This window comes from Hyaena hyaena, unplaced genomic scaffold (assembly GCF_003009895.1).
Source record: "Hyaena hyaena isolate Hyena2069 unplaced genomic scaffold, ASM300989v1 scaffold_3, whole genome shotgun sequence".
Classification (NCBI taxonomy): Eukaryota; Metazoa; Chordata; class Mammalia; order Carnivora; family Hyaenidae; genus Hyaena; species Hyaena hyaena.
The window spans coordinates 5,336,917-5,355,747 of NW_024080635.1; the positions used below are offsets into that span (position 1 = coordinate 5,336,917).

Here is an 18,831-nt window from a genome sequence, read left to right on the forward strand (position 1 = left end):
GGAGGGGTGGTATTACTGACACTACTGAAGTTTTTAATTTCCTTTTTCATGTTTTTTATCTGTTTCCATTACTTTACCAATAAGATTCTACAGTTGGTTTAGCTTTATAAGTTGTTAGTTACAATGGTTGGTAGAAGAAGTGAAAACAGGCACGACCTTAATTAAAAGCATAAGGAGTCATATCTGTTTTGGAGAAATGTCTGTTTCATTCCGGTTAAATGGAAATGGAATTTTTGTTTTTCTGCTGTGTTTAGTTTTCTAATATCTATTTCTTGCCAGCAGACGACAGTGAGATGTTCTTACCAGTAAATGTGGGGCTTCAAGTCCTTTATTTTTCTTTCTTAGTATGAAAATCAGAACAGAAAGAGCAGGGCCTAAGAAGGTAAAGAGTTTGCTTTGGGGCACCTGGGCAGCTCAGTTGGTTAAGTGTCTGACTTCGGCTCAGGGCATGATCTCACAGTTTGTGAGTTTGAGCCCCATATTTGGCTCTGTGCTGACAGCTTGGAGCCTGGAGCCTCCTTTGAATTCTGTCTTCCCCTTTCTCTGCCCCTCCCCCACGCATACTCTTGTCTCTCTCTCTGTCTCAAAAATAAATAAACATTGAAAAAAAATTTTAAATTGACTGGGTAGTAATATTTGGTGGAGCTTGTTATTTCAGAATAAAATTGGGTCTTAGCATTAAATGATTATTTTTCCTCAATTCTATAATTCAAGGTTTTGCACTACTTATTTATTTGCATTGTTAAAATAAATCCAGAAGAGCTTTCCTTTAAATTAATGACATCTATACAGATAGTTGGTTGGGTTGTGAAAGTATTTAATTGATACACCAATTTGTCCTATTTAAAATGATTTGGTGTGTCTGTGTTAATTATGTAAATGTTCCAGATTCAAGCAGGTTAGATGTTACCATAACTTACTGGCTTGCTAGGCTAGTTTTTATCATTTTTTAATGTAACAATAATCCTCAAAAATAATATTTCAGTTATCTGCACACAGCTGTCATTATATAATGTTTAATGCATTGGGCACTATAGTAACCACATTTTAAGTACAGCAGAAGTGTTTCCACGTGTTGGCTTTTGTGATGTAGTATAAAGGTCATTGTGTATACCTATCTTGACTTGGTACAGCATGTCAATTTTGAAAAGCCACGTGCAGGTTTGAGATTTTGAGATTGGGACTCACGTAGAAAGCTTGAGATAAAAAAAAAATTAAAAAAAACTATTATCTGATGGCCTCAATGATAATGCTTTAAGAGTACATAAAGCTTTGGATCCCTCCTCTTTTTTAAACAGACTGTGAAGACTGCTTGACAGATACTTGCAATCCAGTCACATAAGCGTAATAAAGAAGTATTGGTCCTCATGGAAGAAGAGCAAGATTTACCAGAACAACCAGTAAGTATTTCCTTTAACAATTTAAAGTTCTTTATAGAAAAGCTAATCTTAAGAGATTTTAAAGATCACTCCTTTACACTGCAGATTCCAAATTAGAAATAAAAATAAAGACGAGACTTCTTAATATTTTTCTTCTAGGAAAACAATTTCATGTTCTTTAATTCACATTTTGTTAATGCTTGGGAGTCTGCTTAGAAAATTCAGTATTACAAAATGAGTACTGTATTTGGAAATGTCATTAAAAACCCAACAGTTGCTATCTTACAGTTTTTAGAAAATAAAAGAGGCTATCTATTTACCAGTAGAACAGTATATATGCCGTTTGTGCCAGGAAATTTAGTTTTATCTTTACCTAAATTTTTCTGATTGACTTAAGTTTTTAAAAAGTAGTAGTAGTTGAAGAAAGTATAATTTGATTACTAATTGTTGAAAACAGGTAAGACCCTAGAGTCTAGGTTAGATTCTTAATTTCTTTTAAATATTTAACATAAATAAGGTAATTTTAAATGTCCCCAAGTGATACAGACTTATTGCCTTGCTGTGGCCTTTTGTTTGTCTGTATGTTTTGGTCTTTCTGTGTTTTTGATCCTTAGCATTTAAAAAAGGAAACCATTATAAATAAATAAACAAACAAACAAATAAATGCAATAGTAATCGTTCTCTTAAGATACTTTTGTATTAAAGGATATTTTTCTTTTGTGTTGAGTTTTTTTCTGAAGTTAGATAAATAGAGTTGGTTTACTATCCTGAATGAGCCTCTTGCATTTTATATTAAGGAAGAATGCAGAATGATACATGTTTACCTTTATGAAAATCCAGCTTAGAAAAATTTGGATTTTGAAAGCAAGTAATAGGGTACGTTTTTCATGTTCCACATGTATTCCTTACATCACAGAAAGATGGACACGTGCTCGCATGAAGTCCTTTAATACATTTTTCATATTTTCTTTACGTTGAGAAGTGCATCCTGATGATTACTTTGCCATTATTCTTTTAGCCCTCTCACTAAAGGTAAGTATAAAACTGAAAGATATAAACAATTGGTAAAATGCCTTGAAACATTTGAAATGTCATCCCTTATCCCTGATGGGACATCGATAATCGAAGAAATGGTAGAATTAAAAATCATCCTCAGCAGTGTTCCTAGGATATGTACCATGAGAACAAATAGCTGAGTTAGAGACCTTAAACGTACCAAAGAAAATTATGTCACTGAGTTTTTAATGTAGTAAGACAGAGGTCTAGTCAAGAGGTCTAGTTTCAAAAGACTTAGGTGTTGACATACCATTGAAATGGGTATTGTTGTTAGTAACTCCTTGTGGTTTTTTTTGTTTTTTTTTTTTTGTTTTTTTTGTTTTATTTCTAGGGGGGAGAGAGAGAGAGAGAGACAGCGTGAGCAGGGGAGGGTCAGAGAGAGAGGGAGATACAGACTCTGAAATNCATAGCTGACAATTATTAGGGCACCATTCTAAATGCCTTCTATGGATTATCTGATTAAACCCTCAAAAACAATCTTGTGGAAAAAATGCTATTTTTTTAAATGTTTTATTTATTTCTAGAGGAGAGAGGAGACAGCGTGAGCAGCGGAGGGCCAGAGAGACAGGGAGTCACAGACTGAAATAGGCTCCAGGCTCTGAGCTGGCAGTCAGCACAGAGCCCGACGCGGGGCTCGAACCTACGAACCATGAGATCATGACCTAAGCGAAAGTCGGACGCTCAACCGACTAAGCCACCCAGGCGCCCCTTTTTCTCTCTCTCTCTCTCTTTTTTTTTTTTTTTACTCCTTATGTATTTAAAGTGATGAGAATTGTGAGACTGACCTGCTGGTGAGTCATCTTTTCTACTCTGCTTTATTTCCTTGCTCTCCTATTCACTTTCTATAACATGATGTCCAAAACCTGATTGTTACTTAAGAAGGTGAGAAATTAAACCATTTTAAAAACAGATTTTCTGCTGACTATAAATAGTGATTGCCACAGGGCATCATATTTTTTATTGATTTGTTCCTGGGCCTTAATTTTTAAAGGAAACTGAGTGATAACACTGGGAGGTTGGTGCCATTGAAGGAAAAGTTTAATGTCCTCAAAAGTGAAAGTCATGGCACGTCACACAGGACCGCGGGGAAGCACCAATGTCAGTGAGGAGGCACAAGGAGCTAGAGGAAGCATAGGCCACAGCCATTATTGGCATTTCCCAGGCAAGGCAAGACAAGGCAGGGTAAATGATTTAGGTTTGGCTAGTTTGAATAATTCCAAAGGCTTTTGGGGGTATCAAGGCTGTTACTAGGTGTATGGTGTCTGGCTCTGGGGTGACTCAGAGCCGGGGAAATACTGACTTGTTGTGTAAGTTGGATAAAGGAGATGGATCAGAGTATGGGGTCTGGATCACAGGGAAGATGTACACAGCTTGGTCCTTAGTTTGGCCCTGTGCTTCCTGGATGCCAAATGGACAAATACAGAATCTAAGAAAACACAGAATATTTAAGAACTGTTAAAAATAATTAGAATGGGAAGAGTAAATGTTATACTTTAAAGGGAAAAACAAGTCTTCACAGGCTGTAGTAGAGATCTAAAATTTGAGTAGAGTGATTCTATTCCAAGTTGATGATAATAAATAAAACCAAGAGTTTTAACCCTACCGTTACCTGTATATGTAGATGTTACTAGTGGACATTATTACTAGAATTATTTTAATCTAACCATCTCTGTGTCTTTCCTGCTGAAGTATCTCTTGTTTCTTTACTACTTACTGGCTCTGTCTTCAGCTTTGTTCAGGTCATCATACACAGTGCAACATAAATCCTAGCTTGGGCTTTTCTCTTTCAGTCTCCATTATTGCCAGTCCTCAGTCTTCTGCAATCGGAAATGGTTCACTCAGTCTTTCCCCCTCTTCACCTCCCCCCCGTCTTCATCTTCAGTTGTATTATTGTCCAAACTGCAGCTCTTTTGAAGAGTAAAAGGGGGCACTAACCAGACTTGGTTTTGGGATAAGAGGTATAAACCAAGATTGTCCTGGTAAGCTGGAAGCATGTACAAATACCTCTTTATGGCTCTCAGGGGTGCTCTCTGAATTCAAGTTTTGAAAGGACATCCATGCATAGGAAAAATTTTAGAATATATAGTAGCAAACTTAATACTGGCTATTTCATGGAGGTGATGAGGCAGAATAAAGTCTTTTATATTTGATACATATCTGAATGGTTTCAATTTTTAAAAATAAGAGCATGTGTGTCTTTTGTATTCTAATTTTAAAAAGAAATTACTAATGCTTACTGTAGACAACGCAGGTGGCAAATGCTTATAACTATAGTATACTCTCCAGGCTAGAACGTAGAAAAAGAGTGAAGCTTAGGAACCATTTTTGTGAACAATAAAAAAGACTTTAAAATTGTGTTTTGGGAGGCGCCTGGGTGGCTTAGTCAGTTAAGCGTCCGACTTTCGCTTAGGTCATGGTCTCACGTTTGTGGGTTCGAGCCCCGCGTCGGGCTCTGTGCTGACTGCCAGCTCAGAGCCTGGAGCCTGTTTCAGTCTGTGACTCCCTCTCTCTCTGACCCTCCCCTGCTCACACTGTCTCTCTCTCTCTCTCTCTCCTAGAAATAATAAATTAAAAAATAAATAAAATAAATAAAATAAAATTGTGTTTTGGGCTTGGAGGGGAAGGAGAAGAAAGAGGTGAGGCAGTGGTGAAGGGACAACATCTTGACTCAACGCCTGGTTTCTTTTTTGTCTTCTTTATCAAGGAGGGTAAACTTAGGGAAAGGATAGCATACTGCAAAGTTTTAAAATATTTTTATTCCCATATTTATAAGCACGTACCTTAGTTCTTTCAAGTGAATTCTAGTCCTCCAGACTCATAGCAGCTTTATCCTGTAAGCCTAAAACTTAAGAGACACCAGTTGAGCCAGCTTTGATCATCTGAAAAATCAGAGTGAGGAAATGCTTAAAACAGAACATGGATATTTCCTTTGCTCTGTTTAAGGCATCTTTTTTTCTTTTTTCTTTTTTTTTTTTTTTAGCAGAGGTACAAATGGACCCCTGATTTCACAAATTTGCCAGTGGCTCTTTTTTTAATGTTATCTTCAGTTATAACATGCCCGTAAGGTTAATCATTTTTCTTTCTTTCTTTTTTTTTTTTTTTTTAAATTTTTAATGCTTTATTTATTTCTAGGAGATAGAGAGAGAGACAGCGTGAGCAGGGGAGGGTCAGAGAGAGAGGGAGCCACAGACTGAAACAGGCTCCAGGCCCCGAGCTGGCAGTCAGCACAGAGCCCGACGCGGGGCTCGAACCCACGAACCGCGAGATCATGACCTAAGCGAAAGTCGGACGCTTAACCGACTAAGCCACCCAGGCGCCCCAGGTTAATCATTTTTCAAAATAAAAGCTTCGAGAGAAAATCTACGTATCCATTTTAAAATACACAATTCAGTGGTTTTAGTATATTCACAGTGTTTTTCAGCCGTCACTGGAATCAGTTTTAAAACATTTTCATCATTCCAAAAAGAAACTCCATACCCATTGGCAGTCACCCCCCAACTCTCCCCTCCCCTGCAGCCCTAGGCAACTACTGATCTAACTTCTGTCTAAAAATTTACCTATTTGTAGACATTTCATGTAAATGGAATCATACATTATGTGGTTCTTTGTGACTGGCTTCCTCCACTTAGCATAATCTTTTCAAGGTTCATTTACATTATAGCATGTATCATGTACCAGTACTTCATTCCCTGTTACTGCTGAATAATGCTGTATGAATTTATTTTATTTACCATTCATTGTTTTATTTATCTATTTTCCTGTTCATTCATGAGCATTGGGGGTTGTTTTCACTTTTGGCTATTTTGAATAATGCTGTTATGAACATAAATGAACATGTTTTCTTTTTTTTTTTTTTGGTTATATAGCTAGGAGTCAAATTGCTGGATTATATGGTGACTCAGTATTTAACCTTTTGAGGAACTAATAAACTTTTCCAAAGTAGCTACACTATTTTACATTCAGTTTCTGGATTGTATTGTTTCAACCTGTACTTTTGTAATCTGGTGAAATCTGTCTGTATCCTTTTGAGTTAGTTTACCTGCTGCCAGGCAGCAGATGCTTCCTATCCCTGATTTACAGGGGGACATAATTGCCCAAATCAAGGCAAACAGTGTCTGAAATGTTAAATTTAATCATATTAAATAGCTATATTCCCACCTATTATTTTTGTTTAAGATTATTTAGCAGATTTTTCAGCTTTTTGTTAGCTTGAAATACTCTCAAGAATCCATAATTTTGTAATTATGTATGGCTATGCATACTAAACATGTTTCTACTGTGAGTGGTTATTCTAATCAGAGAACTCTAAAATCAGATTCTTTGTAATATGAAAGCGAGGAACTCCACTGGTAGTGTTAAACGTTGTTGATCTTCAGTTTGTGAATTTTTAAACTGTTTAAATGGAAATGCTTTCACCTCAGAAAGAATTAGAAAAGATGAAAATCTGGAATAAAACAGAATAGCATAAAGAATATTTATTTTAATTACTCATAACCTGATAAGAATTTATCTTTATTTTTGGCATGTAAGTAATTTAAATATAAAGACATTTCTGTTTAATGAAGTAATAAATGAGTAGATTTGACATTGCCATACTTACTGTTTGATAATATAATTATCAGTCTGTTAAAATTTAAACCAACTAGTTTGTACCCAAGTTTGAATACTTTATTCTGGTAAACATTGTATCTTGAGTAAAAATCCTGGTAAAGGTTTTAACTTGAATCTGAAAAACATTTTTTTCATTAAAAAAGAAAAGAAAGAGCTCCATATGAAAAACAAAGAAGTCTATCTCTAATTCTAAAATATAACAAGGGTTACTAATTAAATAAATCTAAACAAAACAAAATGAAATAGTTACCCTGTAACTTATTAGTTAATATCAGCCTGCCTTTTGAATAGGTAGATGATTTCAGAAACAGAGTACTATATTGACGCCTTTGTATATTATTTTTGCAGGTGAAAAAAGCCAAGATGCAGGAATCAGGAGAGCAAACTATAAGGTATGTAAAGTTGAATTTCTTTTTAATGGTCTACTTACAGTTTTTTTCACCTGCTGATTATTAGTATAGGCGCATTTTGAGTTGACTACTCTCTTTTTGAATTTTAGCAACAGTCTTTAGGTTTTGAAATTATTTGGTTTAAGGTGAAAATTTCCTTCCAGAAGTTTGTCCTTAAAACAAATAAGCACTGATTTTTGTCTTACTCATTATTTATTTAAGAATATGTACTGAACTCATGTTGTCTGTCAGGTCCTGTGATACATGGAAGAGACATGAGGGTGAATATTCTTCAGTCAGATGTACAGTATACAAAATGGGAAAAAGAAGCAGAAATAAGGGAAATCCAAGGGATTTGAGGTTAATAACCAAATGGATATGGGATGCCTTAATCATTGTCTCCACTCCATTAGACAAGAGGCAGCTTCCTTGTCCCTCATACTCCAGCTTCCATAACACCCTAGTTTTCAGTTTTCCACAGTTCTGACTTCTGTTTGTCTATGAACCAGTAACTGTACCACCTCTAACATCTGAATTTCCAGAATCCTACTCTTTTAGTACCACACACTCCATTCCAGCTCATTTATTCTGCTGTCACACTGGCCATATGATGTCTTCCTGTACACTTGTTGTCAAATGAGCTATCATATTTTCATTCTCAACCATTGACCCTTCCCACAGAAAAAGATTTCAGTACCTTTCTTAAGCTTTGTATGTAAATGATAAGATCTTTTAATTTAATCAGTCCCTTGCAAACATTTTGAGCTTGTTCTCCTTTTTCCCTGTCGTGCTTCTTTAGCAAAACCACAACCTGGTTAGACCAACTATCCACCTAATCCATTCTTACTTCTAATCACCTGAACATTGTGAGACAAGAACACAAAACTGCTGATTGATCTGTTTTCATTTATGATTATATCGCAAACAGGCACTTAAACACTCTTGGTGGTCCAGCCACCCTTCCTGGTGTGTTTTAGCCTAGACTCTCAAATCCTTTCTTTACTCCCTCCCCTCCTCCTTGCTTTCTGCCTCCTCTCCTTCCTTTCCTCTCCCCTGCCCCTCACTCTGCTCCCATTTACCCAGCTGGGGATCTTGCTCCCTAATTCAAAGAGAGCTTAGAAACATTTAGATAGGATGGGATGCCTGGGTGGCTCAGTTGGTTAAGTGTCCAACTTCGGCTCAGGTCACAATCTCACAGTTCGTGGGTTTGAGCCTCAACCCAGCAGAGCCTGGAGCCTGCTTCAGATTCTGTGTCTCCCTCTCTCTCTGACCCTCCCCTGCTCATGCTCGCTCTCTCTCTTTCTCTCTCTTTCTCTCTCTCTCAGAAATAAAAAAAAAAACATTTAAAAAAATTTTTAAAGAAAGAAACATTTAGATAGGAACTATCTCATTTGTCTATTGCCACAATCTACCCATTTATCTCCTCCTCTACAATATTCTCTGTTGCCCTGTTCTCTGAAGTTAATTCCTCTGCTTATATCTAATGCTGACCCTTCCAGTTATATTATGGAACTTACCACCTTTGTCTTTTCCTAAAATAGTCCTTCTCTCTCCTTCAGTTTCTTTATTATGATAAAATAGATACAAAGTAAGCTTCACCTTTACATTCATTTTTAAGTGTGTAATTCAGTGGCATTATTACAGTCATGTTGCTGTGCGGCCATCACCACCACCATCTCCAGAATTGTTTTCATCTTCCTAAACTGAAACTGTATTCATTAAATAATAGCTCCCCATTTCCCCAGTCTTCCAGCTTCTGGCAACTACTATTCTACTTTCTGTCTCTGTGATTTTGACTTCTCTGAATACCTCATTTTAGTGGAATCAGACGGTATTTGTTTTTCTGTGACTGGCTTGTTTATTTAGCGCAGTGTCTTCAGGGTTCACTTATGTGATAGTATGTGTCAGGGTTCCTTCCTCTTTAAGGCTGAAAAAAATTCCATTATACATCCATACCTAATTTCGTTTATTCATTATTGGTTGATTGTGTTGGTTATTTATTAGCGAGAGAGAAGGGGATGAGCAGAGAGAGGGAGAGACAGCATGGAGCCCGACATGGGGCTCAAACCCATGAACCGTGAGATCATGGCCTGAGCCAAAACCAGTCGGCTGAGCCATCCAAGTGCCCCTGTGTTGATTATTGACAAGAGTTCTACTGAATGAGAATCAAGCATTTGTGATGCTCCTCACTTTTTGAAGAGTTTGGGTGTTTTTGCTTTTTGGTGGGAGAAGTCATTTTATTTTGGGATACTTTTTTTTTGCCCCCCACCATGCACATACTGTTAAGCAAAATTTATGTGTATATAACTGAAAATAAATTTTGAAACTGTACATAATTTTTCTAGATCTAATAATTTTATTTATTTTCTAATTTTTTAATGTTTACTTTTGAGAGAGACAGAGACAGAGTGCAAGTAGGGGAAGGACAGAGGAGGAGGGAGACACAGAATTGGAAGTGGGCTCTAGGCTCCAAGCTCTCAGTACAGAGCCCCATGCAGGGCTCGAACTCACAGACCACGAGATCATGACCTGAGTGGAAGTCAGACGCCCCTAGGTCTAATAATTTTAAATGTTTAACAAAGTACTAGGGGCATCTGGGTGGCTCAGTCTAATTGGGCATCCGACTCTTAGTTTTAGCCCTGCTGACAGCTCAGCTTGGAGCCTGCTTCGGATTCTGTCTCCCCCTCTCTCTGACCCTCCCCTGCTCACTCTGTCTCTTTTCTCGCGTTCTCTTTCAAATATAAATAAACATTAAAAATTTTTTTTAAATAAATAAAAATTAAAAAGTTAATTACATTTGAGGAAGAGTTGTTTGAACATTCAGAATATACCAGGAAAAAACCCCTATATTGATATTATACTTGAATATTAGGGGTCCATTCAGAAAAGATAAGAGAGCCTTAAGAATTTTGATGCTGTGGAGGCTCCCGTGTGGTTCAATTGGTTCAGCATCCGACTTCAGCTCAAATCATGATCTCATGGTTTGTGAGTTGAGGCCCTGCATTAGACTCTCCACTGACAATGCAGAACCTGCTTTGGATTCTGTGTCTCCCTCTCTCTCTGCCCCTCCCCCACTCATTATTTCTCCCTCTCCCTCTCTCTCAAAAATAAATAAACATTAAAAAATACGATGCTATGTATTTTTAATGTAAATAACATTTGTTTTTAAAGTTTTACTGTGTAGAAACTATTCTTCATTAGTCAGTCTTATCTTTTCAGATATATGGAGCCTCTTGTACAGTGTCCTCCACTTCTCCCTAGAGTGTAGAATAGTAAAGTGGATTTCTTTCTAGGAAACATGAATATGGAAAGGATGCCTGGGCTGGGGAGAAGTTGTAATATAATAATAGTGGCTACAGTTAAATTGTCTGTGTTCTAGTCTCTCAGTACTTTTCATATATTAACCAATCCCTACAACTACCCTATGAGTTAGGTTCTATTATTATCCCTCTTTGACAGTTGAAGCTGTAGGGCAAAGAAGTTTAACTTAGCCAGAGTCGTTAAGCTAGTTTTGGCAGAGTGTACTATGAACACGAGGGGTCTGGCTCTAGAATCTGTAGCCTTAATCATTATGCTAACATAATAGTTGAGGGAATAACTGGAGAGTGGAAAGTAAAGTAGAGGGAAGAGGGAGGATGTAAGTTGGTAAAATCTCCATTCCAGAATTTCAGTGAGAATCCTGCCAACATTAAAGTGTCTGACATAATGATTTGTTCTCCCAGTTTATGTAATTTACCTTTGGCAATTTCTCTGAATTTTCCTTTTAACTTAAAAAAAAAAAAGGTATTGCTCAGTCTGGGATATGATAACAAATTTAAAACATTTTTTAATTAGAGGAGAAGAAAAATACAGCAGAATGAACCATTTTAAGGTTCAAAACACCCTTCTTGGAGGCAAGCATGTGTAATTTGAAAAAACTTTTCAAGTGATTATGAGAATCATTCTCCGAAATCAGGCATCTCCCTACTTCCCTGTGGAACTTTGGAAACAAAACAACAGTGCAGTTTTAAGTGTTGTGGATTTTTTTTTTCCCTACCATGTGGTCTTTAGAAAAACTCTGACTTGCCTATAACTTAGTTGGCATTTCTGAGTAATATGAAAGCGGAAGGGGTCTAGTGATAAAAGAAAGAACAGTCAAATGCTGAGGGTACGAGCCCCAACCCTAGCTCTTCAGGTAGCTGCTGAAACCAATAATAATAAAAATAATAATAATAATACTACCATGAAGAAGACTTACTTCGCCTCTTACTTGTATAGCCTAGTTTGATGTAGGCTTTAAGCAGCGCAGCGAGTCCCTGAGGGGCTAACATACTCATTTTGGTTCTCTCAGTCAAGTGAGCAGCCCTGAAGTCAGTGATCAGAAACCTGAAACTTCAAGCCTTGCTTCAAACCTTACCGTATCAGAGGAAAGTAAGTACTGTATTCTCTGCATGATGGAAGAGGTATTCCTATAACTGGGTAATGTTATTCTTTTATAATTGGTTTTCATCGACTGCCTTTTTTGTCCCATATACACAGAAGCCTTTCCTTTCCGTGTGTGTGTGTGTGTGTGTGTGTGTGTGTTCGTTCATCCTCAGGCTCTCATATAAACTTTATTGACATACCAGCTGAAGAACAAAATCGCATGGAATCCACTTACCTGAGGAGTCACACTTGCTTTTATTTTTGTTTTGAAGTTGAATGTTCTAAAGGTAATACGTCTTACGATCAGAAAAGTTTGTGGGCCAGTCTCTGACTCCTTCTCTGGGGACTTTGAGGTTTTTCCACCTTTCTAATAACCAAATGATTCTACCTATTAATCTATGCCAAAAAAGAAAAGTAATCCCCTCAGAACCCAAGATTGATAGTGGGCCCTGGGAGAGGTCCACTTTGATAAGATACATCCTCCACTTACCAGCCTACTTTCTCTGATAGAACAGATACATTCCAGATACATTCATGCAATGGACAAATATTTGTAGAGTGTTCTGATTTATTCTTGCAGAGATGTAAGCTTTCCTAACATACCACATACTCCCCCAGATTGCCTCCCTAGGGCAAATAGTGCTCCCTGAAATTAAATATCATTGCCCCTCCATATTTTACCACACACTTTAAAAGAAAAAATTTGTATTCTTTATTGTACTCTTTAAAAAGATATTTGTTTAGGGGATGTTTCTTCTCTTAATAGGTTATGCTTAACCTTATATACTTCCATATATTAGAAAATGGCATGTCTTGAATTGTATATATTATTCTAGTGGTTCTCAAACTTTTAGCCTACTTAAGAATTATCTGGAGTGTTTATTTGTAATGTAGAATTCCAGCCTCATTTTCAGAGATTATCGTTCAATAGATCTGATGTGGATGAGAATCTATTTTCAAGAAGATAGCTAGGTGATTCTGCATATGAGCAACTAACTGTTCATTCTGTGGGAAACTGCTCTAATCAATGAAAAGTCCCCCTAATTTTTTTAATGTCCCATTCATCCCCAAGAAAAAGGCCTGTCCCTTTTATATTCCAGGGCCAGGAAATAAGTTGAGTCTCTTGTTCCTTCTAAATAAATGATTTCTCTTCTCTTTTTTCCTTCAAAAACTCTAGTTCCTTTGAAGTCTATATTTGTGCCGCCCCCTACCTTTCTTTTTATCCTACAGTGAACTCCTAGTCATTTTGTTCTTTAAAAACTAGATCTTTGTTTTCTTCTCCATCCAAACTTACTGTTGTTGGTGATTTCAAAATCCGTGTAGATGACTTATCCAGTCAATATGTATCATCATATCTGTCTGCCTTCATGTCCCTTTTTACTCAGCAAAGATTCTGTGGCTCTTTATTATAATAACTCCCTTACATATACCTTCAATAACTTTGCCTCTTGTACTTTTCTTGCTAAACCTTGGTCCCAATTTAATATAACTCCCCATCTTCTCCGTAAGTATATTCAAATAGCTAAATATTGAATAAATTATATACCTAGTTGACTTTTTACAACACCTCAACTAGGCACCCATCAAGCTTGGAAATCCTACTGCATTTTCCCATTTCCCTAATGAATTTTACCTTTTAATAATTCATACCTCTTCTTTTCTTCTCAAAGTACCTATACCCTCACTCACATTCCCTCATTCTTAACTGATGGCTCCTTTGCAAACAGAAGTTGTCAGATAGGAAACTCCCTTATCATCCCTCTACCACCAAATCTTCAAACCTATCTGTGTTTGTACCCATGGTTTCTTGCTTCATTCTCATCAGAATGGAAATAGTATTCTTGCTCCAAAGGTAAGAACTTTTGTTTGTGCTCCGTGTCCGATTCCTTCTTACCCTCCCCTAAGACTTTAAGTTTATTTGTTTATTTTGAGAGACAAAATGTGCACGTAAGCAGAGGAGGGGCAGAGAGAGAAGGAGACAGAGAATCCCAAGCAGGCCCTATGCTGTCAGCACAGAGCCCAATGCAGGGCTCATTCCCATGAACTGTGAGATCATGATCTGAGCTGAAATCAATAGTTGGATGGTTAACTGACTGAGCCACCGAGGCACCCCACATTCTTCTTCTCTTCCTTATTCTTCCTATCAGTAAAGAGATATGACCCAGTATCTGCCATCTTAAAACACAAACAAAATCTTCTTTGGTTCTATGCTCTCCACTAGTTATATACCTTTTCTTTGTCCCGTGACCCGTTGGAACCTCTGAAAAGAGTTGCCCTTTTCTTGTTTTCTTGCCTCCCATTCATTCCTCAGTGCTTTCAAATTTTGTTCCTGTCACCACTCTTCCAGTGAAATTGCTCTTGTCAAGGTCATTAATTATTTTCAGTTACTGTGAGAATACTAGTTCTAGTGCATGTTTCTTTCTTCTCACATTCTGCCTTACCACTCTTCCTCTCGCCGTTCTGTTCTGTTGGTCCTTCTTCCTCTGTTTGGACTTTGAATGTTGAGGGAGCTTCAGGACTTATTATGAGTCCACCATCTTTTTTCTTTCTGCATCCTCTCATCCATTACATTATTACATTACTTTAAATATTGTATACATTGTTGGGTCTTCTGGGTGGTGCTGTCGGTAAGCCTCTGACTTCAGCTCAGGTCATGATCTGATGGTTCATGAGTTTGAACCCCATATCGGGCTCTGCACTGACAGCATAGAGACCGCTTCGGATCTTGTGTTTTCCTCTCTCTGCCCCTCCTCCACTCATTTGCTCTCTCTCTCTCTCAAAAATAAACAAACATTAAAAAAAATAAAATATTGTATACATTGTTATGAATTACAAATTTTTATTTCCAGTGTGACTTCTTCCCTGATTTCATTTTTGTATCCAACTGCCTATTTGACATCTCCACTTAGATATCTGAAAGGAAACTCATACTTAAAATAAATGTGTGAAAGGTTTTTATTCCCTTAGCCCCCATCAAACTTCCCCATCTTAGGAAGTGGTTTCATTGTCCCTCCAGTTGTTCAAGTTGAAAACATAGAAATTATCCTGTATTCCCCTGTTTTCCTCATTCCTTATATACAGACCCATCAGAATGTTGTTAGTTTTACCTTCAGAATATATTTCAAGGTTGTGCCCCATCTTCACTGCCGCTATTCTAATATAGCAGATTATGCCTTAACTGCTTATAATCCTTTCATGGTTCTTAAGTCCTGTAAAGATAAAGCCTCATTCATTCTGTAGAGAAGTAAATATTAACCTAAATCTCCCAGGATGTTTTGTCAGTCTCTTCAAGAATTAAATTAAATCAGAGGAGGAAAAGCGTTTGGGTTTTTCCAAGTACTTGTCAGCAGAGAAGGAACCATTACACAGAATTCAAATGAAGTTGTTTTATGTGATGGATGGTAAGAACTTTAGACCTAATTGAGAGCTCTTTTCATTTTTGTCAAAATGATTATGGATGAATGTGATCTACAAATTTCCAGTAATTATTTAAAAAAATTTCTTTAATGTTTATTCATCTTTAAGAGACAGAGAGAGACAGCATGAATGGGGAAGGGGTAGAGAGAGAGGGAGACACAGAATCCGAAGCAGTTTCCAGTCTCTGAGCTGTCAGCACAGAGCCTGCCCTGGGGCTCAAACCCATGAATCACAAGATCGTGATCTGAACCAAAGTCAGACACCCAGCCGACTGAGCCACCCAGGAACCCCTAATTTCCAGTAGTTATTTTTAAAAACCTTGAAAAATGACAGTAGACAAGATCTTCAATGCCTAACTCACAGAGATCGATTTGTCTTACAGTTGGGCATGAATTGGCTCCTCATCATGACCAGAGTTCCCTTTTTAGTTCAGACACTCAGAAAACCCAGCTAGACATAAAGTTAGTTGGATTACCGTTAATCCCTATTAATAGAGCAACCTCCTTTACAGATGTTGAAGGAAGTTCTTGGACAGTTCAGGGGTCTGGTACAAGTTTTTTATCATATAATTCTGTCTACAACATGGCCTGAAATAGTGCCTAATAAAGAGGATTCTCCTACCTGTTAGACTTGAGCTGAATATTTACAGATGAAACCTTGGGGGTCCAGCCTTTATAGAAGCTACTTTAGATGAAGTAGTCATGGGGGTCGGGAGGACACTAGTATGAAAGTCTCTTTACTTGATGGTTCATCAGAGCAGCACATCAGTTCCTCAGATTTGTCTTTGCTTTGCCAAACTAAAGCCTTAGCTACAAAGCTGAAAAAGTAGTGGTATAGAAGCATACTTTCATCTTTTGCTGCATTATACACAGGATTATACACTAGCAACAGTTTTCTAATAAAACTGGGTACTTCCCCCCACCAAATCTGTCTTTCTGTAAGTCATTCTTAGGGACTTTTACTCAGAATAGTGGAAGCACCCAGAGAATGAATAGCTGAAGAAGTACGTTGTAGTTTCTTAGATCTGGATCTTGCTTTTGAAGTTTGCCTGTGAGCACAGTGAACACTTAGGAGGTTGCTTCATCTATGGTTTTTAGCTCAGTGATGGATGAAGCTAGAGATCAGCTGGAACTAACCTTCAGCTCTTTTCTGTACCCCCCACATTCTGGCTTCTTTCACTGTCTTTAATAAGTCTCTAAACCCGTTACTGTAAGAGAGTATTATCTACTGCATAGTCTTTCTAAATTTCTGATGTCCAGGCTGTATTCTCTTATTTAGTTTGAAAGACTGTATAGTGAAATATGCGGTTTTCTCATTTCATTTTTGAAATGTTCTAACTTTTTACCTGGTGATATCTTTCTTTCAGTTATGACATGCACCGATTACATCCCTCGCTCATCCAATGATTATACCTCACAAATGTATTCTGCAAAGTAAGTTCAATAATTATTTCAAAAATCTGTCTTTTCTCTAGGTTCATTTCAAAATTTAATTTGATACTTAGCTTAAGTTGACATTTAACTTAATTTCACCTCTCTTGTTTCTGTTCCTACTCCGATTTTTTTATTCCCTCTAAATGTTGAGTCTCTGTAACATACTTGTAAAAAGTAAATGGTTGCCTGGAATAGATCACTGTTCCCCAGGAGCTTGCTCTAAGTGAATAGTCACTGAAAATGAAAATACTGTTAGCTATTACAGCATAATACTGATTGACCTCTGAGCATTCTCTCTTTCCTCTACCTTGATAGATCAGTAAACAGAGCTCAAGCCAGCCTCCTAGTGGGACTTCTCAACCTAATCTGTCTGTGTTCAGTTTCTTGTTTTAGGAATGTCCTCAAAGTAGAACTAGGCTTGAAGTTAGGCTTAGTAGGTTGAAGTCACTAAGAGACAATATTTTGTGCCTTCAACAGGTAAGATCAGCATTTAAGACCCATAAATTAATCATCTCCAGGATGAGTAGGTGCAGAATGGCGCATATGCCAGACTGCCAATTGTGTTTTGATAAAGGGTGAGCCTGCACATATGTCGATACACGTGGATGTATGTTGAAGTAGGACAAATTCCCAGGTGCTTACATAGGCAGAACACATAAATGAATTGGTAACAGAGGTGACTGTTACCTATGAGACTGTTAAAAAAAGAAAACTGACAATTTTTTCCTTTTTGTGCCCATTTTTACCTTTTGAATTTTTCATCAGTTAAGAAATAACTGAAAGGTCAACTCAGTGAGTTCTTCAAATTCTAATCTGATCTTGAATACTAACACCACCTTTGGGCCAGTCATTTTCGTGTGATTTTCTTCTGTGAAATGACTGAACCTATTCTTTGAGGTCATTATAAAGGAGATAAGAAAATACTTTGAGCTATAAAGACACTATAGGAAAAAAGGATATTATGATATTTAGCATATCTGGAGATCAATTCATATGAAGTCCCCAAGATTTAAAATTTTTCCCATGTGACTTGATTAACAACTACAACCTGAGCTAGTTCTTGGTCTCCTATCTGACTAAGAAGAACAGATGTGAATATGTTGCATATTCCAAATTCATTTGCCTATTCAAAAAATATTTACATACCTGTTGCATTCAGAACCCCTTATTAGCTATGCCTTCTATCTTAATTCAGGCATCCTTAGCACTTACGTGAACCATTGCATTATAGCTATTTTTTTTTTTAATTTTTAAAATGTTATTTATTTATTTTTTTATTTGTTTCTGAGAGAGAGAGAGACACAGAATCTGAAGCAGGCTCCAGGCTCTGAGCTAGCCTGTTAGCACAGAGCCCGACACAGGGCTCAAACCCACGAATCATGAGACCATGACCTGAGCCAAAGCCAGACGCTTAACCAACTGAGCCACCCAGGCACCCCTATAGCTATTTTTTAACTGAACCTCTATTTTGACTTTCTCTCCCTTCTAATCCATTTTACAAAGCAATGTCAACTTAATCTTTATTAAAGAATAGCTATGATCTTGTCGCTCTTTGCTCAACAATTTCAGTGACTCCCAGTTGTTTCAGATTGACCTGACCTCTTTTAGCCTGGTATTCAAAGTCTTTGCTATCTTTCCTTCTCTTGCTACTCCCCTTTACTTTACTGACCTCCTTTAATATAATCTGTTGTCCTTGCAGGCTTAAACCCTTTTTTTCCTTCCTCTATACCTTTGCCAGAGTTTTGTCTTTTCCTTAAATACCCATTCTCTCCCATTTCTGCACATCTTATCTGCTCAACTCACATAGCCTTTCTTCATTTTGCTTTCCCCTAAAGCTGAAGAAAATCTTTCCCCTTCTGAAACACCTCTTCCTCACTGTATTTTATTGTTATGACTTATGTGGTACATAAAACAGTTGATTACATTATAAGTACAGTATAACTCGCCAAATAAAATAACTGGTATCTAAAAACTCAATGCATCAAATGTAGGGGCCGTTTTATTGCATGGACGAAATGACCAGGTCATTTAGCTAAAGTCCCAGAAGTTTCACTGCTGAATTCAAATTCCTGCTAAGCCTGATGTGGTTGGCTACAACCAGTGACAGATGTACTCTGGCTTAAATGTCCATGGGGAGATTCC

The 18,831-nt window shown here is 37.3% G+C and overlaps 1 protein-coding gene across 3 annotated transcripts in view; it reads left to right on the top strand.

Annotated features, from left to right (window-relative positions):
• EYA3 (EYA transcriptional coactivator and phosphatase 3) overlaps positions 1-18,831 on the top strand; it is a 91,885-nt gene that overhangs the window by 22,709 nt on the left and 50,345 nt on the right. For 2 of the 3 annotated variants that reach the window (XM_039231394.1, XM_039231403.1), the window contains exons 2-5: positions 1,299-1,400; positions 7,395-7,438; positions 11,766-11,845; positions 16,623-16,689. In XM_039231394.1, the coding sequence (XP_039087325.1) occupies positions 1,368-1,400; positions 7,395-7,438; positions 11,766-11,845; positions 16,623-16,689 (224 nt within the window). In that variant the 5' untranslated portion in view covers positions 1,299-1,367. Of the gene's footprint in view, positions 1-1,298; positions 1,401-7,394; positions 7,439-11,765; positions 11,846-16,622; positions 16,690-18,831 lie in introns of those variants that run through there. The other variant, XM_039231411.1, reaches the window with a different exon arrangement.